General features: G+C 40.9%; 1 protein-coding gene across 1 annotated transcript; it reads right to left on the reverse strand.

Moving 5' to 3' along the window:
- Nucleotides 1-1,839: 1,839 nt before the first annotated feature.
- Nucleotides 1,840-27,937, reverse strand: CycT (Cyclin T). Its single transcript, XM_080281485.1, has 8 exons — nt 27,776-27,937; nt 23,713-23,923; nt 23,015-23,138; nt 17,723-17,768; nt 15,218-15,308; nt 9,412-9,715; nt 4,274-6,423; nt 1,840-2,032 (listed from the first exon to the last, which is right to left on the reverse strand). Exons 1-8 carry the CDS (start codon nt 27,919-27,921, stop codon nt 1,982-1,984), a joined length of 3,123 nt encoding a protein of 1,040 aa, XP_080137611.1. The 5' UTR covers nt 27,922-27,937; the 3' UTR covers nt 1,840-1,981.
- Nucleotides 27,938-27,959: the final 22 nt, after the last annotated feature.

Consider the following 27,959-nt stretch of genomic DNA (forward strand, 5'->3'; position numbering starts at 1 on the left):
ACCCTATTCATAAATGGGGTGGCTCAGATAAAGAAATATGGAAAGGTATTCAACAGCTGGAGCAGAAAGGTCTCCCCTGAGAACTCTCAGGCCCAACAGGGGATGGAGGACAATTTACCCTCATATTCCCTCTGTGTTACAGGAACCAACTAGAATGCAGGGGTGGCAAGGGCCAGGAATCCCATGGCTCTCTAAACACTTACCCCAAAAAGGTGAAAGTGGTCAAATAATAAATATAAAAAATAAGTATTAATAATAATAATAATAATAATAATAAAGATGGTGAAATGACTAACGAATTATTTTCTCCCTATAGCCGTATCTTTCCTGGAGTCCTCTTACAAATCTATGTACAGGTATGTAAATATGGAGAGAAAAAGACTTCTCAATTTACAAAAACATTGTTTCACTTTGTACAACAACTGCTATACAAAAAACTAATGCATGTGGTTTGTCCATGATTCATCACAAAAAGCATTGAGCAAAACTTGAACAGTTTCTTTTGCCAGATGTATGCATTTTCAGTTCACAAACAACAAAAGAACAACATTAATAGTAAATAATAAATATATATATATATAAACAGAATGGGTTATTACAATGTTATGCAAGGTAAATATGACTGCTGGTGTTACCATGAGAGTACCTGAGGTGTATGAACCAAGGTTGGCCTCCAGTCACAGGTAAAGATGGAGGCCATGGGAAACTCTATCTAAAATACACGAGTTTCAGCAAATCTTCTCACAGAGAAGGAAATTAATTTTTTGGACTTTAAAACCCTTACAACATAAAACATACATGCTGATGATACAAGCTCTGCGCAGTATGATTATGATGCGTAAGTAGTAAGTACAATACAAAAACGAACAGCTCAAGATTAAATATTTCTAAATGTAAATGACTGTTGTGGGTAAGGGAAATCAGTTGGTATGAAGTGAAATTGTTGAGGTTATCGTCACAACCACAGCCGCAGCCACAGTGAGGGGCGGTGGTGGCAACTCATCACAGCCGATGACCAGAAGACCTGTGCAGTGGTCCGTTCTCCGGGGGTGAGGAGAATCCCACGCGGCCGCAGCAGAGCGTCCCACAGCAGTTAGTGGCTCTCAGGCAACTTGGTGTACTAAGCAGTCCAGGCATACTGAGCCTGACACAGCCACACTGACATACTGTGACCCGGCTGGTTGTTGTTGCAGGTGGTGGCACGTGCAGGGTGGAGGACGGTCGCAACAAGGGGCGTGTGCCTTAGCTCAAAGGTGTGTTAACAAGACTCGACTAGTCATGGGGAATGCTTTGCTCATAAACTCACAACTGCCTGCCAATTGACCCGTAAGTGTGCCAAAGAATACAAGATTGTGTAAACACAGAGTTGCAACAAAGGACTTCCCAGTGCAGGCTGGCAAAAGCCAAACCCAAATAAGCAGACAGTAGCAAAATACACTACACGTGTTGTGAGGTCATATCCAACCACCTGCACCCACCACCAGCACAGCCCCACACTCCCGACCCTAGAGCTGGTTCGCGCCTCCCTTGCAACCCTCTTGGTTCACAGTTAGCCAAGTTACTTACATCTTGAATATTGCCAACCACACACAATTGAAAAATGGCATAAATCAATATTCCTTTATCTCTTAACAAAATGCATTTTGCAACTCATGATATATTAAGGGCACAAGTAAAATTACTTCCACTTCTGTAGGTAATTAAATATGTCTATATACATTATATATATCTGTATGTAATATATATATATATATACATATATATATATACATATATATATATATATACATATATATATATATATATATATATATATATATATATATACATATATATATATATATACATATATATATATATATATATATATATATATAAATGACTTGTGGCCAAGGTCAGGTATGGGGATACAACACCAGCTCTTGTTGGGTCAGGGAGGCTATGTCATGTCAGGTCAGTTGCCTAGAACTGTGTGCTAGTACTACTGCCTCTGAGAGCTCCACCTACTGGGATCCAAGTCCTTTATGGGTACCTGCAAAGCATCCAAACACCACTCAGAAACCAGCAGGGAAACAGCTTAAATTAGTACACCACATTCAAGATCAAAGAAGGGAACACATACTGAATTACAGTACAAAGAATCATCTGTACATATGTGCTAAGTTACTCTACTGTGTACAGTAGTTCAAGAATAAAGGCACAACCAAAGCAAGGAAAAGAAAACAGTCTCAACAATAAAGGAGCAAGTACACATGCAAAGTAATGAAAAAATACTGTTCACTGCACACAAGGATAACAAAAAACAGGATAAATATATATAAAAATAATATCTCCCAACATCAACTAATAACGTTAACTTTGTTTGGTTAATCACAAATATGTTGATCATGAATAAACTAAGACATCACAAGTATATATGTATATACATACATAAATCTATTTGTGTACCAGTATTGGTACCATACACCATGTTATCTAGAGAGGAAGATATGTACAGGGAGAAAGCAGAAAGAATTTTAGTTGTGTCCCATGACAGAATGAATGACCAAGACAAAAGGACCTTGGTCTGTCCAAGTCTGAAGCTCCTTTTATCACAAGTACACTCATATACTACCATACCTAAGGCAATATTCATCAGTTTCAACGAAAAACCAATACGATATTAAGCTGAATAGTAACTGCGCTATAGAAACTATTCCCTGATGTCAAGGATGTTAGTACTGTAGTGTGAAAAGTAGATTTAGTAATACAGAATGAAATCCGAGCAGTCCCTGTGACATGCATGTGGTGCAATACAAGACACTCGCAAAATATGAATCCACTGTACACTGGTACTATTGCTAACAGCACATATAATGTGAAACTGCAAAGAACTACTGTATTACTGTACTACAGAAACAGTTAGTGGCGATTATGCGGTACCTGCACTACATGGTACATTCTAAATTTTAAAAATAACTTCTATTCGAATCTCTTAAAAAAATAAATATTCTTTATCTACACTGTAAATAGAGGTATATTATTATTTTTTACTGATTCCATTATTCATTTTTCATTCATCATCTAATTCAGCGTTGCCCCATGAGGAGAGTAGGAGCCCGGGACTAGGCAAGTTGGTCCTAACATTTACGATCAGAGTGACCAGCCTCAGTCATCCCTGAGTGGCACTAAGTGAGCAATAAACCCCAACCACCACTTGGATATAAACCTGCACTGGCTCAATGTGATTGGAGTGCCTTAATTGCCCACTAAACCACTAGGCGCCATAATTTGGTTGTATGGTTACCACCCGGCATGGTAAATGGTTTCCTGGTGTACAGGAAGCCATTTGGCTTCCCACTCAGTGTAGTCACCCATAGACAGAAGGAAGAGGAAAGAATGAAGGAAAGAAAGACAGAAGAGGAAGTATGGACAGAAGGAAAAGGAAAGGGCAGGCACCTGAGTGCAGCACTACATTGAGTGAGTAGGTGGTGAGGGCCCCCACCAACACATAATTCCATGGCACAAGGACGTTAAATGTAACATTTCAAGTATCATGACATGGAAGTCAGGAATGCAAGATCAATGCTGCATAAGGCAGTACTGTTACAGCATCACAGCAATCTAATCTACCTAATTAGACTCACCAATAATAAACTTGGTTAGTAGTGTTAACTGTGAATATCCTGTCCAGTACATCTGAGGTCAGTATGCATTAATTTATGCTTTGTTTTCTGAGTTATGACACATTAAGCAGTATTTGGAATTACATATAGGCTATCATAGAATTAGGAGAAGACTTACAATGGCTTAGACAACAGTAATCATTGTATGAAGATGCATAATAAAACACACTACTAAATAAAGGTTTATCAAGGATGAGCTTAGTTTTAAATAAAAAAGACAAAATCTACTCAGGGGGAGGTGGGGGTGGTGTTGGAGGGGGAGGCTCTGAAGGCAGGGGTGGGTTGGAAGTAGCTGCAGTTGTTGGAGGAGGGGGCTGGGAAGGAATGTACACAGGTGGCATTCCTTGCATGTATGGAATGGGTGCTGGGGGTGGATGTGGAGGAGGATATGGGGGAGGAGGGAAGTTAAAATTTGGAGGAGGAATGCTGTACTGATAATACTGGGGATAGTGATATGGGGCAGGCTGTACCATGGGTATCATTCCAACTGGAGGTGGGACATGTGGAGGGAATTCTGGTGGGGGAGGACCCCTATGCTGGGGTGGTAAATGTTTCCGCTGCTGGTAAGATCCAGAATCCCCAGTCTGGGATCTGTGGTGACCACCCACCTGAGGGGCTGTGTGGCTGGACCGGGCCTCGCTCCCATTGCGTGGAATCTTCGCCAGGTGAGCCTCGCCGGGACTGTGATCTCTCTCTCGTTTCTTTGATTCCTTGTCTGGACGAATTCTATCCCGGCTAATCTTGATCTTCAAAGAGGTAGTGGGGGTGTCACGTGTTAGGTCACCAGCAGGGCTGCTCTCAGGAGATGTAGAGGAGGTACCAAATAGCTCTTTCTTGCTCAGCTTTGACTTATGGATCTTAATCTTGGGGATACTCGGGGTGGTGTTGGCATTAGTTGTACCAGCTGGAGCAGAGCTAGGTGCTGTTGTGGCATGAGGTCGCAGGGGTGCTGACGTAGGTTCAGGTGTGTATAGAATCTTATCTTTAGGAATTGTGATCTTGATTGGCCCACTGCCACCATCAGCATTACCAGTGCTACGAGGTTTTTCCTTTCCCTTTTCTTTCTCTTTATCTTTGTGCTTTTTGTGCTTCTTTTTCTCCTTATGTTCCCTATCCTTGTGCTTATCTTTTTCTTTGTGTTTATGTTTCTTTTTCTCCTTGTGCTTATGGTGAGGATGGTCATGCTTGTGTTTCTTGTGTTCAGTGATCAGAGTTCCACCAACAGCTGCAGGTGTGGGGTCAGCTTGAGTTTCCTTTTCTTGCTCAGGCTGAGGTAACTTCACTCTCAGAACTGGTTCACTAGGGGTCTTCTGTGGTGTCTCTCCAACACCACTTGAAGAAGTGTTCAATGATGGAGCTGCTGGCTTGGCAGCTGTATTTCCCCCTGCAGCATTTGCGGCAGCTTCTGCTGCACGTACTTTGATTGGGGTGCCTGGGTCATTAAGGGCAGTGCGATATCTTGTGTCTTCCAACTTGGTAACCATAGGTACTAACTCAGCTTCTCCCTTCTCACTATTACGCCTCTCACTGTCTCGAGACCTCCTGCCACTTGAAGATTTTGATGATGGAGGTGTGACATGTGGAGCATGAGTAGCAGGTACAGCACCATTGGTGGCGGAGTGATGGTGGCGGGCACTATGGTGGTTGGCCCCTGTAGCTGTGCTGCCACTCTCACTCCCTCGATGCTCACTGCTTACACTGGTACCACTGACACTGGAAGCAGAGTGGCCACTGCTCATGTGCTGATGCTGAATTTGCTGGGTAGGAGGCTGTTGACAGACCACTGGAGATTTGCTTCTCTGATTTGAAGATGGTGCTAATAAGCTATTATCTTCAATGATAGCAGAGATATCTGGCTTAGTAGTCTCAGAGTCAGAATTGTCAAAAAGTTCATCAGGTGGCCCATCACTCAGATTAAGGAAAGAGTTTTCATTCAGAAAGTCACTTAATGCAAACTCAGGCATATCACTATTATTAAATATTGTATTGTACTGGGACTTTGCCTCTTCCTTTGGCTCACTCTTTATTTCAGTTTTAATTTCAGACTTCACTTTAAACTGCTCTTGCTTTGGTTCAGGAGGTTTACGTTCTGAAGTTTTCTGGTCAAGTTTTACATCTTTTTTCCTATCGATTAATGCAGAATCTAAAGACTGTCTAGAGGGTTTCACATCTACTAATTGCTGCTGTCTAATGTCTGACACACTTGGCTTTACATCCACTCCAGGCAACCTTCCATCCACAACACTACCACTAGTCCTACTCTTATCGTAGCGTTCACGTTCACTATCACTACGCACATTAACATCCCTCCTCTGTTGCTGCTGCTCCTGCCGTGTGGCTTCACTTGAAATCCTGAGAGACTCTAGGGAGGGCTGAGAGTCCCTTGACACCTGTGTAGTTCCATGTCCATGAGTTTTATGGTTGCTACTGTGAGAGGCCGAGGCCTTAGGATGCTCAGGATGACTATTCCGCCCACTGCTACTGCTCTTTCCGCTCTTGGACCTCATGGGCAGTGAAGCATGAAGGCCTGGGTGGGAGGAGGTGATGGCAGCAGCAGTAGTGGAAGCAGATGCAGCTTGGGATACATGAGATGTGGTCACCATTGTGAACTGTTTACTCTCACGGGGGTCAATCAAATCTCGATCCCTCATCTTCTCACGCTCCCGTCTCTCTTTCTCACGCTTCTCATTGTATTCCTTAAGGTTTAGTTTGGGTGGTTGCTGGTGTGGGTGAGGCTGAGATGGGGGAACTTTAAGGCCTGGAAAAAATAAAAAAAATAAAAAAAAATAATAATAGTAATAATAATTATCCATCATGTGGAAATCTCTGGCTACCAACTACAGCTATTATAAAAACTATAAATATATATATATATATATATATATATACACACACACATATCCATCCACCATCCAATCCTACATTGCCCTATGAGGAGCATAGGAGCCCAAGGCTAAGCAGTTGGTCCCGACATTTATGATGAGAGTGACCAGCCTCACTCATCCCTGAGTGGCATTACATGAGCAATCAACCCCAACCAGCCCTTGGATATAAACCTTCACCAGCTCAATCCGATTGGAGCGCATTAATTACCCACTAAACCACCAGGCGCCAAAATTTGGTTATATGGTTACCACCCAGGGCAGTGAATGGTTTCCTGGTGTACAGGAATATATATATATATATATATATTGTATACATGCATGAGGAAAAAGAAGAAACCTAATTTTTTAAATAGCACACCAACTAGCTGGCATAGCATGATTATGACAGGAGCGCTGTGTAGTGACAACTCTGAGATTTAGTCTAACACTAGCCGTATCATACCATGTCAATTAGTCATCAAGGTACATGTGCTTGAGTGGTTGGTGATTTCTTGCAAGCTAAACAATGAAGGATCTTGAAGAAGAATGAGTTTACATGAAATTCTGTTTCAAACTGGGAAAATCTTTTACTTTCTGAAAAATGTCATAACAAGTGATGAAAAGAGCATGCCAGAGTTGCTCAAATGTGAATGTGACGTTGATTGTCTTTTCATACTGGAAGGGCATCATTCATTGTGGGTTTGCTCCATGTGGTCACAGTCAGTGACGAGTTTTACTTGGACATCCTGAAACGTTTGAGGAGGCAACATGAAGGAAAAGGCCTGAGGAGTGATCAAACAAAATCTGAATGAAGCACCATAACAATGTCCCTGCTTCCCTGTTGCTCCTGATCCGCGACTTTTTGGTGAAGCACAAGATGACTATTGTTCCCCAGCCACCCTACCCTCTGGATCTCGCCCCTGTGGATCCCCCCCCCCCCTGATATCCACTGCGAATGGTCACTGATTCCAGATGGCAGAATGAAAATTCACCAAGTGCACTAAGAGTGTGAACCTTGATGACTTAGTGATGTGGCATGTTGTGGCTAGTGTTAGAATAAAGCTTCAAGTTGCCGTTACACAGCATTCCCATTGCAATCATGCTGTGCTGGCTAGTTGGTGAACTATTTAAAGAGTTTTATTCCTGTGTAATTCACCGGGTCGGTCAGGATCACTTGATGGTCGTGATCGTCAGCTTTTACCCTCCCGGAAGGGAGCTGGGAGCTCATATAGTCCGATCTAAGGGCAAGGCTGTGACCTTCACACACACACACACACACACACACACACACACACACCCGTCCCCTTGCTCAAGGGGGACAGTAACCACCCACTTCATCAGTGAAACTTTTCGCAACCCGAGCGAGGCGCGAACTCCCGTCCACCAGTTGGCAAGCGAGAACGTTACCACTGCACCAGCGAGCGGTGTGTGTGTGTGTGTGTGTGTGTGTGTGTGTGTGTGTGTGTGTAGAGTTGGTGAACTATTTAAAAAGTTTTATTCCTTTCTGTGTGTGTGTGTGTGTGTGTGTGTGTGTATGTGTGTGTGTGTGTGTGTGTAAATAAAGGTCCTACAGAAGTAGCAAATCTATTTTATATTAACAAGCAGAGGTGCACGAATGGAGGAGGGGAGGCAACTGGAAAGTGGAAGTGCACAGTACAGTGCTACATGAGCCCTTTCCCTCTGTGCAAATGATGGTAGTGATAAGCAAATGCAGGAAGGATGGTATTAAGAACCAGCTGAGAAGAGTAAGGCATTATGAGAGAGGTGAGTGAGGCTTATTTATGGGATGAATGTCACTATATGACATAGTGACAACTCGTCCTTAAACATGATATATTCAAAACTTAACCTTACTTATGCAGTCAGTCACAGCAGTCTTAAGAATACTGTAGACTGTCAATTGAAGTGTTGAAGTTAATAACTCCACTGTCTGTAAAGAGTGTCTGCAATGACATTTTAGTCTCAAGTGTATGGGTCCTCTGTAAACACAAGATAAAAGTAGACAGATTGAATATACGTGGAGAGTATATCATCATTATCGTCTAATCCTGTTTTACCCCACAAGCAGCATAGGAGCCCAGAGCTACGCAGGTTGGTCCTGACATTTACGATGAGAGTGACCAGCCTCATTCATCCCTGAGTGGCATTAAGTGATCAATAAACCTCAACCACCCCTTGGATATAAACACACAATAAAAAACTTCATCTCTTTTTAGCTAAGCAAATGACTAAATGGTTTCTACCTCACAAATGGTGAGTAATGTTAGTGATATGAAGCAACCAGTGTGGAAGATATGTGCCTGTCAGGCAGGGTTGAGAATGATAAAAAGCTGAAATTTGAGTGAATGGATGTGTAAGCTACTTCATTTGGCTTTCCGCTTGTATGCGTGTATCCAGATATTTTTTACTTCAAAACCCCCAATCAAGGAAGGACTACATTATTGTCTACTTTTTGTAGTGATTTAAAAGGTTCAGGGTTCTTATCTTAAACTGATGCAAACAGCATAAAAAAATAAAAGCCAAGCTGCTAACTACTGGGGATGGGGGAAGAGTCAATACATCTTTAGTTATATCTGCCATTAGTGTACATTTATTTCACCTATATCTGTTGGAGAAAAGCAACTATATGGTAAATATAAATTAAAATTTCTATATATGCATGCATACCGGGTATATCAAGGACACTTAAATTTACTGAGAAAAAGCACCTATACAGTATTGTAGATATCAAATTAAATTTTTTATGTTGAGACAAATCTATTTCTGTGCATCAAAACATTAGATAATTTACTTTAACACCAACCATTAACAGAACTGCTTATCCAGTAAACTGGGTTATCTATGAAAAATAATCAACTTCATCAAACTATTCCTAGACTTACTGGACTTGCTGTGGGAGTTGTGGTCATGGGTGCGAGAAGTTGCCGATGACGAGGATGTCCCGGTCAGAGCCAGGGAAGTAGGACGGGAGGAAGGCACCACAGAGGAAGATAGAGAGGACGACCCTGACTGACTTCCTCCCTTGCCTCGGTCCTCACTATGTTGGGAACTGATGATCTTTTTCATTCGGTTAGGACACTTATCCAGGATGGCTAGAAACTCATTAGTCAGCGTTTCTAGCAACTCAGGTGTTACAGTCTTGTCCACATACCAAAACCAGTCCTTCCCCTCCGACACTCTCTGGATCTGTATGAATGACATGTAAGCATGCACACCAAGCAGCTTGATATGTTAACATTTCAAGTGTGGTAAATTAGTTTCATATGAAATAGCTGTAAACAAGTTGTTTTCAATTATCCAATTTTTAAATCTTAGATTTGTCAACCTACAAAATAAATAAGTAGTAAACTCCATTTCTACAAGACATAATTACAACGGAGAAAATCTATGATACATAAACTCCATCCATAGCTGTTTTTCTCAAACACATAAGGTGAGAGGGATCCACAAACAGGAAATCAAAAGTACAACTACCAACAATACAACTTATATCCATTAACTCATTGTTAACCCCTAGGAAGGAGGGATACTGCCCCCAGTATTCCTGTTTGTCGTATGAGATGACTAAAAGGGGCCTTTTTGTCTCCAAATTTTCTCTCCTTACTATCTTCTTTTGCACTTCTATCCAACTTTTCTTTTTGATATTTCCATGTTTCTTCCAACTTTTATTTTCCTTCTACTCCTCCAGTACCATACAGCCACGTTATGGCTTGGTGCTAATTTGCTAGCTCTTAATTATTACTTCCTTCACTTACTGTTGAAGTTTTAACCCCACAGGCTTTGTGTATTTATATAAAAAAAAAAAAAAAAAAAAAAAAAAAAAAAAAAAAATTGTCATGGCTTTTGCTTTCTAGGAGTTCATACAGTAACTGTTCATTCACATAATCACTTAACACAACTATCCATCCCTCATCATCTTTGTCATCCACATCACTTTTACTGTAACTTCACTTATATACCCCATATTCTTTCACAATAGTGTCTGCATCGATCCATTCAATGTGTCTTCACCATCTCAGCACACCCATCTACCCTTTGATAAGAGATGTCCTTACTCTCATCTTTCATTAATCTCTGTATTTCTTACCTTTTCTGCCCTTTGCTAATGGTATGTATTCTTTAACACCCACATCTACTGCCTGCCCTCACCCCAGTTTTTCACAAGCATTCCATTCCAAGATTTCATATCCATACATTAACATGGCACAAACATACTTTCAGCCAGTCCTCTTGCAGCCTCCATACTTATTCATTAATTTGGCTTCATGGCTTTAACATCAGCCAGTTTATTTCCTTGGGCAACTCTACTCTCCATTTCCCTTTGTCGCCTGCACCATGACAGCCATATTCCCCCACCAATTCAAAGCTTAGCTCCAAAGCTAGGGTAATAGATTAAAAAGCTACAGGGTATCCACTCTAGCTTTGAATTTACAACCGATCAATTATGATTTCATACACAAATAAGAGAAGGATGCAACAAAAATATCCTAAACATGCTTTCCCATCATTACTAAAAAAAACATAGACTTCTAAACAAAATACAGATCACACATTTTGATTAGGAAGCAACGTTGGGTCTGGTTAGTACTTGGATGGGTGACCGCCTGGGAACACCAGATGCTGTTGGCATCCCTACGTGTCAAGTGGGGTTGGTGGAGGATTAGTGCCCCTCCCTGTAAAACAATTAACTCTAAGCCCTTGGCCACCCTGTTTGGGATACATGGCGTCTGGCAATGAATGAATGAATGAAGCACCAATCAACATTAATGGATGAAGATATTGAAGTTTCTGCCTAACACTGTGACTGGGGCTCTTATTAATACCTCCACAAAAAAATACCTGAACAAGCATTGTAAGAAATATTTTCATTTCTCAAGAACAGTAACAATATGCATGGGGGGGGGGGGGACCACTAAATTTTGTAAAACATTTTTTTTTTTTTTTTTGCATTCATGGATCTGGAAAAAGCATATGACAAAGCAGAGAGAGAAGGATTATGGAAAGTTTTGCACATGTATGGTGTAGATGGTCAGCCACTAGGTGCCATCAAGAGTATGATGGTAGTGAGGCATGTGTAAGGGTGAATGGGCATCTAAGTGATTGGTTCATGATCAATGTTGGCATGTGACAAGTTTGTGTGATGTCCCCATGCCTGTTCAATGTAAATATATGGACGGGGTGATGAGAGAAATAAAAACATGAGTAACGGAGAGAGGGATGGCATCAGTAATGAATGGTGATGGATGGAATATCTCAAATTTGTTGTTTGCTGATGATGCAGTGCTACTTGCAAATACCGGACAAGAGCTCGGTAGACAAGTATAGAGTTTTGTAGATGTCTGTGGCCGTTGTGCTTTAAGAGTAAATGCAGAAAAGAGTAAAGTGAAGGTTACTGAGAAAGATGACTCCCAGTGTGATATTACAGTGAATGGAGAAACTGGAATTGGTGAGAGCTCAAATTACTACATTTTTATTATTATTTTTTTTGTGTGTGTGTCCGACTATGGGCATAGGCTTCACAGCCTGCTATCAAGGCTGAGCAGTTCTCCTACATACCATACACCTCTACATGTCACCACTTTGGCGCTAATACCCACCGTCCATATTGAATACATGCTAGGGCTGTCTCATACAGGATTGGTGTATTGGTATTAGCGAGGGTATTTTTACATGTCGGCGGGTCTTCTGGTAGATCAGTAAAGCCTGATTTAATGAAATTCAAATCCTTAAACTGTTCCCTGCCCCAGCCGGGATTCGAACCTGGGTCCGTTAGGACTACAGGCCACCTCTCTACCAATTGAGCCACCGCCTCCCCTACAGTGATAGAAAAGAGAGGAAAATGTGCAAAAGAAGTGGAAACTAGAGTGACACAAGGAAGAAAAGTAGCTGGTGCTATGAAGGCCTTGATTAAAAAAACAGGCTTGAGTGTTGCAGCTGTGCGAGGCTTACATGAAGGAGTGTTAGTGCTGACTTTAACATAATATGGATGAGAGACCATGGTGTGGCATGGAAATAAAAAGTCAAGAGTAAGAACAGTGAAGATGGGACTGTTGGGGAACGTATGTGGAGCACAGAGAATGAATAAGATATGGAATAATGTGATACGTGAAAGATGCAGAGTGAGGAAGTCTGTGGACACTAGAATCAAAGAAAGTGTACTGAGATGGCATGGTCATGTGGAGAGAATGGAATGGATGACAATAGAATGGTGAAGAAGGTACATCTAAGCGAACTTGAAGGAGGTAGGAGGTGAGGTAGGCCAAGAAGAAGGTGGAGGGATATGGCAGACGAGAGTGTGAGGAAGAGAGGTATGGAAGTTGGTGAGGCTAAGGACTGACAAGAGACCGAGCTGGATCGATGAATTTTGTGCGGAGAAGCGCATTACCAGGAATTTGGCACCCCTTTTAACATGACAGCAATCGGACTGACTATCAGATAGGTTTATGTGAAGCTGCAGAATGTGGTAAGTTCTTTGGTCTATATGATGAAGCCAGGATTCTGTGGGCTTGAATGAGTGAATGGAAGCGTGGCCCACTGAACTGGGCAACCTTTGGCTGCCTGGACACTGCTACTCCTCACCCTGCCCTAAGGTGGGCAAGGTCCAGGTGATGATGTCACTGAGACAAGATGATAAGAAACAGCATCCAGTAACACTTACCGTACGTGAACAGAATCTTCATTTGCTGATGATGGATGACCTTATGGAAGACACTTTTTTACTCATATGCCTCACCTATACCATACTAAGGACACTGTTTGATGGTATCAATAATACCAGTCACATTAACCTACCATACATGTCATCTGACACAAGAGACAGATCCCCAGAGACCCTGACTTCGCAATATTCACTTACAACCAGTCGAAGCACATCATTAGCAACCTTAAGCATTCATCTGCCCATGGACCAGACAACATAGGCAACATACACCTTAAACACCTTGAACCATAAGGCATACAAGCACTCACCAACTTACCAAAATACAGCAACTCATCCAACATAATACCCAACATCTGGATGCACGGCACTATCATCACTATCCCCAAACCCAACAAAGACCTCACATTACCTTCCTCACACCACCCCATCACACTCCTCTGCACCCCCTCCAAAGTCACTGAACGACTGGTATTACAACTAGTTACACCTCATATCCCTGTAGCCCCATCAGAACATGGTTTTAGGCCACTACACTCCACAAACACCCTTCTTACAGACCTTACACAGAGTTTTTGATGGCATCAATTCAGCTAGGCAAACACACACAACACTCCTAGTCACACTAGACATTTGCAAAGCTTTAAATGCCACAACTTGACAAACAAAATATTGAACATAAACATGCACAATAATGCAAAATGATGGCTGGCAAACTATTTAGCAGGCAAATGTGCAAAGGTAGCATTTGCCGGTCAGTCATCGAACATCAGAAACTTCACAAACAGCGTCCCCCAACGAGCTGTTTCGTCCCCTACTCTCTTTAACCTATACATGCACGACATACCCACACCCCACAAATACACATAACGTCCTATGCTGATGACATAACACTTCCATGTACACACCAAAACACAAGCACAGCCACACACATCTTCAAACCTTACCTCAACACACAACATAAATGGTTCACCAAAACCGACACAAAATAGCCCCAGCCAAATATACTGTGACCCTTCTCACAAACTGGACAGCAGAACACAGTCACATTCCACATCTCACCATAAACAACACTCCCCTACCACACACACACACACACACACAAATCCTTGGTGTAAAATACATCAATGTCATTTAAAATACACATCACAAACATTAAAGATAAATTAACACCAAGACTCAAAGCCTGAAAGTCACTTGCCCACACAACACTTGGACACAACAAAGAAACCACCACCACAGTATACAAACAATATATAAGCTCAGTGATGAGTTACGTAAGCCCTGCTTGGACCTCTAACCTCACTAAAACACACAACACTCTACAGACCATACAGAACAATGCCCTAAAAATAATCATAGGCTGCACAGCTACCACACCCACAGACCACCTACACCAAGAAACCAAAGTCCTTAAAGTCAACGATCATCTAGGCAAGAGAGGCACCCAAATTCATGCTGCAGCTTCCACAAACCCACACCATCCACTACACTACATGGCAGAACATCCACATACACCAAGGAACATCAAAACACCCAGCACACAATATCATACACAAATACTGTTCTCTCTCCCCCCTCAAACCAGCTTCCAAAAGCATAGCCATACCCAAATCACTTGCCACTCCATTCAGTCACTTAAAGACAACACACAGCTACGTGCATGGCCTCCTGATGTCCACCCTTATGAATCCTACTTCCCTAATGAGGATGGGGTCCACCTGGCCAGGCTGAGAAGTGGGCATCATCCAACCCTCTTGAGTTATCAAAAGAGGCTGGATAACTCGTTATTGATGCCTGTTCAGAATGCAACACAGCACTCCGTACTATTAAGCACATTATGGAAGACTACGCTGCACACAATAACCTGCATAAACAACACAACATACACTCCTTGAGAGCTCTGTGGGAAAGCCTGGTCTCAGCCATGGCCTTCCTTAGGGACTCAGGGCTGTTTGGTCAGATTACCTATGGAACTACTATTACTACTACTACCTATCATACTCATGCTGTATCCATTAAAAACTCACCTCATTATGGCTCCATGCACATACAATGTATATGCAAACGCATGCTACAACGGTGGGCTTGTATTGCAGACACATTGTGGTCATGTGCAAACTGTGGGGCAAGAAAGAAAAATATCAGTTGCTCACATTAACATATGCTGTTTGATTCATTACTGACATACCCAATACCTTGGGAAAGTTATGAGCACAAAATTTAAATTTTGCCTTCCCCTCATATACACAAAAATCAATGAATCAGAAGGGCTGAGTATGGTCCTTGACAAGAACACCATCTGGCCTCGACATTACTGTACACCTAGAAGAGAACAAAACCACAGGCATTAGGTTGCTTTACTTTGAAAATGACCTCTTCAAGGTCAAGTATTAAATCTCAACATTAAAGACTTGCTTCCCACTATAATTAAAGGTAATAGCATTACTGACTTCAAGCTTAAAACAATTAGAAAAGTATATTCTGCATAGCCTAGCTAAATTATAATTACTAAATGATCAAATAAGTGCACCGACCAATAGTGCCTTATAACGAAAAACTGATTCTCCCTTCTAAAGCCAAGTGATGCATATTATCAAAGTGGACCCTTACTTCAGTTGCACTTCTTTGGAATGCCTTTGAGAACAGCCTGAAGGGGTGTGAAATTATATAATTCTACATCTCTATAACCTCTTAGGTTCCAAGTTTGGTTGTAGTCCTAGTCCTACAAAATGGGGGTGGGAGGTGGGGGTAACTAAGAACTACGAAAACATGAATTATCATTAATCAAAGACAGGGCTGGGAGTATGAGAATTACCAGTATATAATGGTAAATAACAGTATGATTATGCAGGCATTATGAAATTACATTCTGCTGCATGATCATGCAAGACCCAATAATGGCTCCTAGTAGTATGTGAATTTTTCACATTATTGAGGAAACAAATTTGTAAGAGGGCTCATAAATTAAAGAAAGCTATGATGAGGTGTATATTTTATTTTCATGGTTTAGCTGTTACTTTAATATTTGGTCTGAAATGTATTCACATGTAAGGGCTATCAATATATGCATCATCTGGCAGTAACTTAAGAGCAACTGAAGCTAACTCTTTATACAATTCTAATTCATCATTAAGCATCTTAATATACAGGGTTCCTAAAAGCAAACTAATAAAAGAAACATGCAACATTAAATTTAAATCTTGCATGACTGATGGCCTATTCAGATGATGAAGTGTAAAGTACAGTTTGACAGAATGCTACCAAAATCATTTTCACAGTCTTTATTATAAACTAAATCTCTAACGCAAGTGTGATGTTAGTTACCTAATTCCATACCTTTAACCCCATTCACAATAATAAAAAATCTCATCTATGACATGCTGTTCCAGTGCTTAAAGCATTGAGTAGAAGTAACACAAAAGGTCTAGCAGTCTGAAGAATTGTTCAAACTTTCTATTATCAGAATAATTTACTGACAATATGAATAAACACCATATTTACCATAATTAACTGACTTTACTTCTGATATTGACGGCTATGATCCTTTAAAAAAAAAAAAAAAAAAAAAAAAAAAAAAATCATATTTGCACATTACAGAGAAGGAGGCCATTATACACTGGTAATGGTGTAATACTAGATCCTACGTGAACTCCTGCATGCACATGTTAGTAATTTGAATGAAAATATATATACTGTACCAACGAAGTAGGATACAATCTACAGTAAAATGCCATGTATAACTTTGTTCTATTTTGTTATTAATCCCATCTTAAAAACAAGCATGCTGCTGTGAGAACACACATTAATTTGCAAAAGCCCATCACTTACAGCTGGCTGATGAGATTCAGCTAACAATAAACTCAAATCTGGTGATGTGTTTTAATAATTTCTTCCTGCTACCTCCAGACAAATTTATCCAGCTTCTGGCCAATTCTAACTGTGAGTGGGTATATGAGGGTTTATCTAACCACTCTTTTGACAAGTTCTTCCAAAGCTGGATAAAACAGTCTAGTTATGGCAAGAATGGGGTTAAGGGTGATCTACTGTGAAGTGAGACAGCAGGACCCAAGCACTGACATCAGGAAGATGGTTCTTCCACCTGCCTAACAATCCCTACTCCTTTACCAAACTTATTCCACCACAACTTAAAATTATAACTTTTTCATTTACTCATACAAAATCAGTCACTACGGTACTAGTTTTATACCTGTAAATACCCTATGCATTCCCTGTTCTAATATTAAATTGAAGGCATAAGAAAAGTAAAGAAGATATGTCATGATCAAAAATTAAAACATTAACTGTTGGTATACACAAGAGCAGCATGGAGACAGAAGAGAGCATGATGAAGATGTTTGTGGGTGCATCAGCCAGAAATGATGATGGTATCTGCATAAGGAGAGACAAAAGAAAGATGACCATGAGGAGCACAATCTGTCTTCAATACTAGACAGCAATACCCGAAACAGGAAAATGCCCACTGAAAAATTGCTACTAGCAGGAGTGACAAACAGTCAGCCTCTGATAATAACCTGCTGGTAGCCATGAAATACGAAGTTTGGGCAATATCTTTTGTAGCTGTTGTTGGGGCAGCAGTCAGCAGTTGCATCAGTACAGGAAGTGGGTGAGCCACAGCCGACCGCCCGACCAGGGCAGCCAACCACCGGGAAAAGAAGAGACAAACATTTTTAGAAAAATGTCTCACCTCCCACAAGGCCATACCTCATAGTATCTGGGACTTCTCTTACAATAAAGCAGAGTACTGTACAATACCGGTCATAATTATTACCTCCCATCTCACATGACAGTATCAATCAGCAAGGTATAATGACAGGACATGATGGCCTTGGTTTGAAAAAAAAAAAAAAAAAAAAAAAAAAAAAAAAAAAAAAAAGAGCTCAGTGTCATGGTCTTTAGAATCAGAAGAGCTGGTATGCCAGACTGCAAAGTACTGTATATTTCTTATTACAATAGACACTTGATTTAACGAACACCGATTTAGTGGACGCCCGAGATAATAGAATAATTTTTTCTGCCCAATTTTGAGGAAAATTTGTTAAAATGAGTATGATTCCATTAAGGAAATTCTGTTCCAAAAACCACCTGATTACTGGAAACACTCCCCTGACCAGCGGTGTTGCCACATGTCCCCACCAAGCATACAGTTTTCATGTAATCCTCCAACTGTAAACTGCGTATGAATGGCTTTGCCTTGGTACTGCGGCCTTATTTGTTTTTTCTTCATTGAACCAAACCTTTTACGTACCATGCTTAAGTTCAGGAAAATGAGAGAGGAGGGCTATCTCCTGGTCTGAAATTGCAAGTAATTGAGAAGATGGAGAGCAATCCTTAATGCTCCCTAGGCCCCCTGTCACCCCCGTACCACCCAAGTGCTGATGGAGGGTGAGTCTGACAATGATGAAACTACAACCAGGCCTGACACAGGTTTAGGGGGACCAGTATGGCTGCAACAAGTACAAAACCCCAACTTTTGGAGGTAAGCCTTATTGTAGTTTACTATTCCTATTTACTACACTACAGTATCCAGTACAGTACTATCCTCACCTTATTCTTTATGTGTGCATATTTTTTTTTACTAAGCCAGTCTTGTACATTTCACTATTAACATGTTCACAACAATGCATTTAAATGGGGGTATTAATTATGGGTTCAGACTGCTGTGTGTAGCACTGAGAATTAGCATAGTTTGCTAGGTTTGGGTGCGCATTGTCAGGAACTCAGCTTGACCACTGGCTTCAAGGACTTAATGGAAAGTACCTCAAAATACCGGAAAAGTATCCTTTATACTGAACCTTGGTTACAGAACTCAATGTAGTGGAAAATTCGAGATAACGGAATAAGGGTTGGCTAAATTAATTCGTTATATCGGGCATCTACTGTACCTCTTTACTGTATTATTTATGTAACTGCATTTGCTTTATGTCTAAAATTATTCAACCAAAAAAGCCAACAGTTCTATCAATCTCATAAAATGCTCAAGATTTTCTTCTGGTCTTGTATAAAGAACAGCAGTTTTATAGTGCAAACTTTCCAAAATCAACTCAGACTGTATCTCATTTATTAAATTTACCATGGTTTCTTTTTTATGCAACTACTATAGGGTGGGAGCACTCACTATCCACACACTTGATGTAGTGCTACTCTCAGGTGGCTGCCCTTTCCTCTTTTCCTTCCTTCTTCTTACGTCTTTCTATCCTTCCTTCTTTCCTCTTCCTTCTGTCTACAGGCAACTCTACACTGAGTGACTAGCCAAATGGTTTCCTGTACACCAGGAAACCATTTACTATGCTGGGTGGTAACCATATAACCAAACTATGGCACCTGGTGGTTTAGTGGGTAATTAAGGTGCTCCAACTGGAGAGCCTGTCAGTTTATATCCATGGGATGGCTGGGGGTTTACTGCTCATGTAATGCCACTCAGGGGAAACACAGGATTAGATGATGTACTGTATGTATGTACTATAATTACAATGATACACCTACCCACAAAATTGCTACCAATACAAAAATGACATATTACATGAGTCAAATTAAACCATATTAGGTTAATAAATGTCTATCTATCTACTGCCCGACGCCTCAATCCTGTTCGGGGTGGCCACAAGCAAATGGCCTCCACATTGCCCTGTCCCCCACTATTTCACTGCCCTGCTCCCAACTCACACCCCTCTCTCTCATATACCTCTTTACCCCATCCCTACATCTCATCCTTGGCCTCCCCTTCCCTCTCCCCCCCTCCACCTCACTCACATACACTCTCTTCATCAGTCTTTCACCCTCCATCCTCTCCACACGGCCAAACCACCTCAGTGTATTCCTCCTAACGCTTCCCATCACATCCACATCATAAATGTATATACAAATAAAAAAAATTAGCCAAAGACATATTTCCACATAAAAGGTGGTGGGAGTCCTAACTACAGGCAATATAAAAGAGCACTGACAGCAGGACATTGTGATTCCTATTTTTTTTTCCTTCCAGCACATGCACTTAAGCAACTTGAAATAGCATAGCTAATATGTCCTTGCTGCCTTAGCTATAGGTCACACTTTTCTTTTCTTTTTTATTCATTTGCTTTTTGGTTAATAAGTAATTTTGGTTAATAAGTAACAGTAATTAGAGAAAATTGTCCTTTCTAAGATCCATGGTTACTAATAATGCTGATTAGTCAATTCAGTGTCTACTGCATGGATTTTTTTTTTCTTTCTTTTTTTTTTTGTTTAAACCAGCTCCCTGACTGATGAGGCCTGCCTGTACTGTCATAAAACCTCGATGGGATCTACAAGAAATCATATGAGACGGGTGTTTGCTACAGTAAACCAATTGGTGCAGTGGAGAGAATTCTCACATACCACTTAAAGATTTGTAGGACACGGTCAGTCCAAAGTATGTTGAATGTTTCTGAAGTACTGTACAGTATTCATATCTGCATAAGCAGTGCCATACAGTACCACCACTCTGAACGAATACTACTGTACTGCATACATAACAGGGACTCACCCAAGCATGTAACACTATCCTGCCTGCAATGTGATTGCTCCAGGCAAACCTAACAGTGAGCAGCAATTGCAGCACTGTACAATGTGGTATTTTATCAATGTCAGTCGTGCTGTTTACGCTAACACTGGCAAAAACTGTCATGTTAATGCGTATGTTTGATACCCTTAATGTTAGCCTAAATGGTTTCCACCGAGACATTTCAGTGCTATTTTGCCAAAGCCAAGTAAAGGGTGTCGATATGCATTTTTTCCTTTAAACTTGGGCCGCCAATCAGGCTTCTTTAACTATACTGAGCCAATTAAAGATTTTTTTCTTGATAAATCCTAAATGGAAAAGACACAGGAGTAAAGTTTTCTGGTTACTATTTCCATGCACGATTCTTCTCTCTCCAGTCAGCCTCCTCTTTTGTTCCTTCCGAAAATTGATATTGTACCTCGAGATCTTATTGTAGATGCTATCAAACAATTTAATTCAATAATTAAAAAACCTACAATACAGTACTGCACTACATTATTACAATGTCTTCCACCCTTCAAGTTGCCTAATGGCAACATCACGCTGGGACAAAAGTGGCCAACATGCGGGGTGGGCCGCTAGCCAAACTGACCCACAGTGAGAGAGATTTAGCTTATGAGATGAAATGGATAACAATTTTTGCTCAGAGCTTGTTGTTGGGATTAGAACTCAAATGAGCCTATATTAATTTTGTAACTGGTGAGAAAATACTGTATTCTGTTTTTCACTGAAGGAAACTTTAACAAAAATTAAGTAAATATTATTTAATTCTTGTGGTTTTAATTCATTTCTATTTTTTCTTGTGACATGAAATAAATATTCAGACACTCGTGTGACCACCTGCAGAGGCTGTTTTGTTTTGTTTCCAAACAACAAGTGGAAATCAGATTGTGATCAATATTTGATATGGATCCCGCATCAAGGAAAAGTCTAGTAGACTGCCTTGTGGCTCTGGAGTTACTGAAGTACTGTGAGGTGGTTATAGAAACTGAGGAAAAGGAAGTGGGTACGCCATGGTGGTTTCTTTACAAATGACCGTGAGGGGCCAAGGGAGATGACATTGATAATCATTTCATGTTGCAAAAACACGTGTTTGACGGCAACTCGATTTTGCTAGCCGTTTCGCCTCACAAAAGCTGCTCACACATTAGCCACTTTTGTCCCAGTGTGACGCCACCTTAACACTTATCAGTCACAACACAGATTTGACTGTTATACAACGCACTAACATTCAACTGGACCAAAGGTATATTCTGCATCAACTCTTCCTAAATCACACATACAAATGGTTACTCAAAACACCCACACCATCCTTACGAACAATAAAATAGTATCTTTATTATTGCAGTGTATCACGCTTGAGAAAATGCTGTATACTCAACACATTCCTGTAGTTCTCACTCCTGCCCTTAACTGGCAGTTATTTTGACCATAATACAGTATATGAGATACCCTTCTCTACTACACTTTTAATCCAGTTGCCTGACAAGTACAGTATACATGGTTCACTAGCAGAAATATAAAAATAGTGACCAGCTGGCATATGAAAAGTAGTACAGTTCACATACCTGCACTTGAAACTTGAAACAAATACAGTATCTAGGTGACAGATAAAGTATTGCATCTAAATCTATATTTCAACAGGTAAGAGATCATCTTGAATAGGATATGTCAAATAGTTCTGGTAACTATACCGCACGGTACTGTATCTACTTGGACAACGCTAAGAGCTGATTTTTCTTTATACCGTAAATTACTGGTAAATGTTTGCTTTAACATTATGGGTGGAGCAATGATTCTCTCAAGCACTCTCTCCAGGTGATTACAGGTGGCGTATACAATCTCATAAAACATATGGCAACTGAAATACAGTATTCCTACAAGACATTCCAGTGCCTTTCAAACCCCCATAGTCATGAGGTAAATCAGAGTGCAGAAAAATCAAGTGTTTATTATCAACATAAACTGTACATCTTCCAGCTTAATCTTTTCATTATTTAGCGCATATTCAAATAACTGTTCTGGCAACTTGGGTTTTCCAATTCCTTCACCCAAGTTTATGAACATACTGTATACTATAATCTATAACATATAAGTCAAAATGTGATCATCCCAGTAACATTATTATGGAATACACAGCATGGAAACTGTGGTCTGTTCTGCTTCACTTAGTATTTACTTAATCATTCAGTCAACAACGAAGCGAGAGATCTCCAGACTTGAACAATTTGGCACCTGGATTTGAGGATGTGGGGATGTGAAATCAGGTGAGGAAGCATGTACTTACCGCGTACCAGCTGGCAGCACTTCACCACATGTGTGTGTGGGTGGTCAATGGCAACATCAAAGCCAAGTGTTTGTAGCAGGATGTTTTCATTGACTACCAGCTCCTGTGCACGCTCTAAATAGCCCTGACAAGAAAATACAGATACATTAACAAAATACGGTAACATCAATGATTTCAACAGAAAAGAAAATTACAAACAATGACACAAACAGGATGCCTTCATAAGATTTTCACTGTAATATCAGCATAAAGCATGAAAAATACTGTATTCATCCTTGAGATACCATCAGTTCTACATGACAATGAACTTAATTTAAAATCAAACAAAAACTCCAGCATACTTTGAAACAGTAATTAAAATCATTCTGTACTGATTGAAATATTTTGCACAACATCATGCAAATCATAATGCAATTAAACACAGAGAGTTGCTGTAACTGCTACTGGTATATTCATATTATGCTTAATAACGGTAAAGCTAGGATCTGTTGGGTATTTGATTTAATCCCTTCAGCTTGGTCTTTCAAGCACTGAATACAATAATTTGGCAGGGGAAAAAGAAAACAGTTCAGGATTCAGTCACTTGAGTATCAAGTTTACACTGGAACCTTCAACCTGATATAATCAAAATAGCATTACTGTACTAAGCTTAAACTGCATAAATGACAACGCTTGAGATATACAAACTGCGGTCTGACCTCTGACTGTGTGTCAAGGGCAGGCTGGTCCCGGAAAAGGCAGTGGTATGCCACCCTGATGACATGCTCCAGCTTTCTGGGCTGTTCCTCCACCTTGGCTGCCAAGAAGAGGGCAGCTGGTGCAATGGCATTGCGATGGAAGCGGGTGAATGGATGAAACATGTAGAAACGGTGCATGTACACGATGGCGGTGTTGATAGCAAGCTGATTACTGTGAGTACATGTTAAGGAAGATGCATACCACAGATACAAGCAATTAGAAATAAATAATTAAATAAATAAACGAATAGTACAATAAAACAAAGGATGATGGGCATAAAAAGGAAAACAAATTCTTTATACTGTACTGTACAAAGGCAATTTGTTTTGGCCACCAGGCCATTATAATTTACGAATTTTTTTTAAAGATGTGGCTGCATCTAGGAATAGCTCTGGCCATTTCTCTGTCAGTATATATTTTTGGAAGTAAAGGGCTTCATCCCTGTCTAAAAGCAATACGCCACCACGCCAAACACCATACCACCCTCTCACATCACACACCATACCACCCTCTCACACCACACACCATACCATTCTAATGCTATGCCTTACCACATACCATACCAACTTCTGACACCACCACACCAAGGGCATTAACCAAAGGGTCCAAAGTTCCCATATCTAATTCTTTTTAGTTGTTACCCAAGCTGCTCCCAGCTGGACCCAGGAGAATACCGGTACTAAGCTTAATAAAGAAGGGAAGCTGTGTGCAAACAAATACTGTCCATCCTGCTTATTTTCAACTGCCTCTACTATTTGCTCTAAAAATAAAGTTATCATGTGGGGGGAAAAAAAAAAATCTAGAGAAGTCCAAGATTGTATTGTGTGTGTGTAATTCACCGGGTCGGTCAGGATCACGCGATGGGGGCGTGATCGTCAGCTTCTACCCTCTCGGAACAGAGCTGAGAGCTCACATAGTCCGATCTAAGGGCAAGGCTTGTGACCTTCACACACGCACACACCCATCCCCTTGCTCGAGGGTGACAGTAACCTCCTGCTTCGTTAGTGAAACTTCGCAACCTAAGCGAGGTGTGAACTCCCGTCTACCAGATGGTAGGCGAGAGCGTTACCACTGAGCCAGCAAGTGCTGTGTGTGTGTGTGTGTGTGTGTGTGTGTGTGTGTGTGTGTGTGTGCAAAATAACAGAAATACAATAAAAACCCTATAAGGCAGAATTCTGTAATGGCATACAAATACAGTAGTGAGGCAGACATTCAAAATTAATAACCACTGCCCTTAGTAGGGTACCATGCATGGTCACAAAATCTTGTGATTTTATATATCCATAATGCCAAATTTCTCCAAAAATAACATCTAGAATCATTACACTGCATAGTTAAGTCAACATTCTTCTATGAAAATTCTCTCGGGAATTACATACTGTGGGGTCAATCTGTGTCTGTGGTGGTGGTTTGCTTTCATTTTATACTATCTATCTATTGCCAGACGCCTCAATCCCGTTTGGGGTGGCCACAAACAAATTGCCTCCAAGTCGCCCTGTCCCCCGCCATTTTACTGCCCTGCTCCCAACTCACACCCCCCTCTCTCATATACCTCTCCACCCCATCCCTCCATCTCATCCTCGGCCTCCCCCTCCCTCTTCCCCCCTCCACCTCACTCACATACACTCTCTTCGTCAGTCTTTCACCCTCCATCCTCTCCACATGGCCAAACCACCTCAGTGTGTTCCTCATAACGCTTCCTATCACATCCACATCCACACCACAACGCTCCTTTATATCCTCATTCGTCAGCCTGTCTCTCCACGACTCCACAGGCTCCTCTTAAATACCGGTAACTCATTTCCACTGCTCTCACTCTTGACTTGTGTCCTTCCAACAATGTCCAAGCTTCACTTCCGTACGTTAGAGTTGGTATCACAATACTGTCATGTAGTAACTTTTTCACTTCCATGCTCACTTCCCTGTTTCTTATCACTGCTTTCAAGGAACCAGCAACCTTTCTTCCCTGCTGTACCCTTTCAAGCACTTCACCCTCCAAACCTCCATCCTTACTCATCACACTACCCAAATACTTAAACGTACTCACATTTTCCAATTCCTCACCATCCAACCTCGCTGTACATTCACTGACTTCACCTCTCTCAAAGACCATCACTTTACTCTTCCCTACATTCACCTTTAGGTTCCGTTTCTTACACACTCTCTCAAACTCATCCACCAAGCCTTGCAGCTCCCCTTCGTCTTCACTCAACAACACAGAATCATCTGCAAACAACAGTACAGGGAGTTTCCAAACACTATCCTCTCTCACCATGGCCACTCCAACCTCCACTACCCTACCTTGTACCTCTTTTATTACCCCATCCATGTACAGATTGAACAACCATGGAGACATGACACATCCGTTTCAAACCAACTTTCAAAGAGAAAAATTCACTTAGTTCACCATCCACACGCACTGCAGCCTTCGCACCATCGTACATACTCTTCACAGCATTCAACAACTTCCCATCTACTCCATATATTCTTAACACTTTCCACAATCCTTGTCTATCCACCCTGTCATATACTTTCTCCAAATCCATGAAAGCCGCATACAACTTCTTTCCCTTCTCTAGAAACTTTTCCACTAAAGATCTAAGAATGAATATCTGATCTACACAACCTCTTCCCTTCCTAAAGCCTCCCTGTTCATTTTATACATTTGAGGGAATATGCTTTTATTTCTTGGTGCACTGTGGTCAAAAGTGGTACGCTTTTACTGTCACTAGTGCATTATGGTTCCAATTTCAGCCAATCAGATCAAAAGCTGATGTTTCACGTATTCAGATTTTTATCCAGTCTCAGGACGGACTCCCTGTGTTGATCACTGAGAAATGTAAGGTTGGAAATTACAGTTAGACTAAAAATACATGGGTCTAGGTTGGTAAAGTGGGGTCAAGGTAGGTTAATGCCTGAAATGGCTTACTGTAATTAACTCTGTATACAGTATTTTCACTATTAAAAAAAAGTTAAAAAACCTGGTCACATTCTTGTGATTCTTGTAATTCATTTCCAATGATATTGTTTAAAAAAATGTAATCTGCCCAATTTTCACCTGAAAATCCCTGCAAAAACACTAGCTTCTAGGGTGGGGTTGGTGGGTCTAATACTTGAAAACTCACGTAGTGATCTGCGAGTTTCAAAGTCAAATTGATATATACGGCATACAAGGGTGAGGGGTGGGTGGAAGATTTCATTTGCAGAATCATATCAATTCCTGATTTACCAACCTTCCTTTCATTGCTGCTGAACACTATGAATGCTTTTAAAATTACAGTACCGTAATGAAAACTGGATGTGTGTGGTGCTTGACTAAGTTTTAGTCCCATATTAAAAGATTTTTTTTCTCCTAAGCTTATCAACAACTGTAGCTTTCTGAACAAATAATACTAATACTGTACCTGACTGCATGTGGTAATTTATCACTTATTTTAATGCCAGAACTTAATAATTTTCCTCTAGTTAATACTGCATGACCAAGAGTATGCTTGCAATTCATAAAAACCAAACATCACAAAGTATTCATAGAAAGTAATAGCAAGACGTTAATCCTAGGGAGATCACTAAAGCAACTGAAACAAATACTCTATTGGGGTCTCACGTTGCACCATGTTGCAGTGCCACCCATGTTCCATCGTATATGGCCTAATATACATGCAACCACACTCAAAACGCCATTTCTTTATTCACACTGTCACACTATAAAAATCTCTGACAATAACACCTCCACTTCTGTTTCAAGAGAGAATGTAAATACAGAAAAACACGTTTAACAGGTCATGTGAGCAAACATGGCTGCCACACGACCATGACATCAACAGCGGACAACACACTCATCAAATGTTATGTTCACAATCGCGGCACAGACGCTCTTTCACCAATAAGTAACGTTCTCCTTGTCTTAGAGATTCCAAGGAAATGCACAACATCGGGGCAAATAAATGAAGATAAATTATACAGCACTTAACATGAGGTGGGTTGTGGGCCAAGGCCGAGCGTCATACACAATAAAAAGGATACACTTGAAGTCGCTGGCCCATATCCTGGATAAGATTTGCGCCTTGCTGCCGATAGGATAATTCTTTTTCTGCGTCGATTCCACATCTTCTGCTGGGCGAGTTGTTTAATTCCTCCTTGGTGAAATACCATCTCTCCTCCGCCGCCATGAGAAACAACACCGGACTGCTGTGACGTCACGCCGGAA

The sequence above is a fragment of the Coenobita brevimanus genome, chromosome 89, assembly GCF_032717465.1.
Source record: "Coenobita brevimanus isolate Jiangsu-jjx chromosome 89, ASM3271746v2, whole genome shotgun sequence".
Classification (NCBI taxonomy): Eukaryota; Metazoa; Arthropoda; class Malacostraca; order Decapoda; family Coenobitidae; genus Coenobita; species Coenobita brevimanus.

Bases quoted from the DNA above. Each gene is read 5' to 3' on its own strand.
- CycT (XM_080281485.1), bottom strand. From the start codon at position 27,921: ATGGCGGCGGAGGAGAGATGGTATTTCACCAAGGAGGAATTAAACAAC. The intron at 17,769-23,014 runs GTAAGTACATGC...CCCCAACAACAG, and splicing joins GTGCTGCCAGCTGGTACGCG to CTACAAAAGATATTGCCCAA. The intron at 15,309-17,722 runs GTTATTATCAGA...CTTGCCCCACAG, and splicing joins TATTTCATGGCTACCAGCAG to TTTGCACATGACCACAATGT.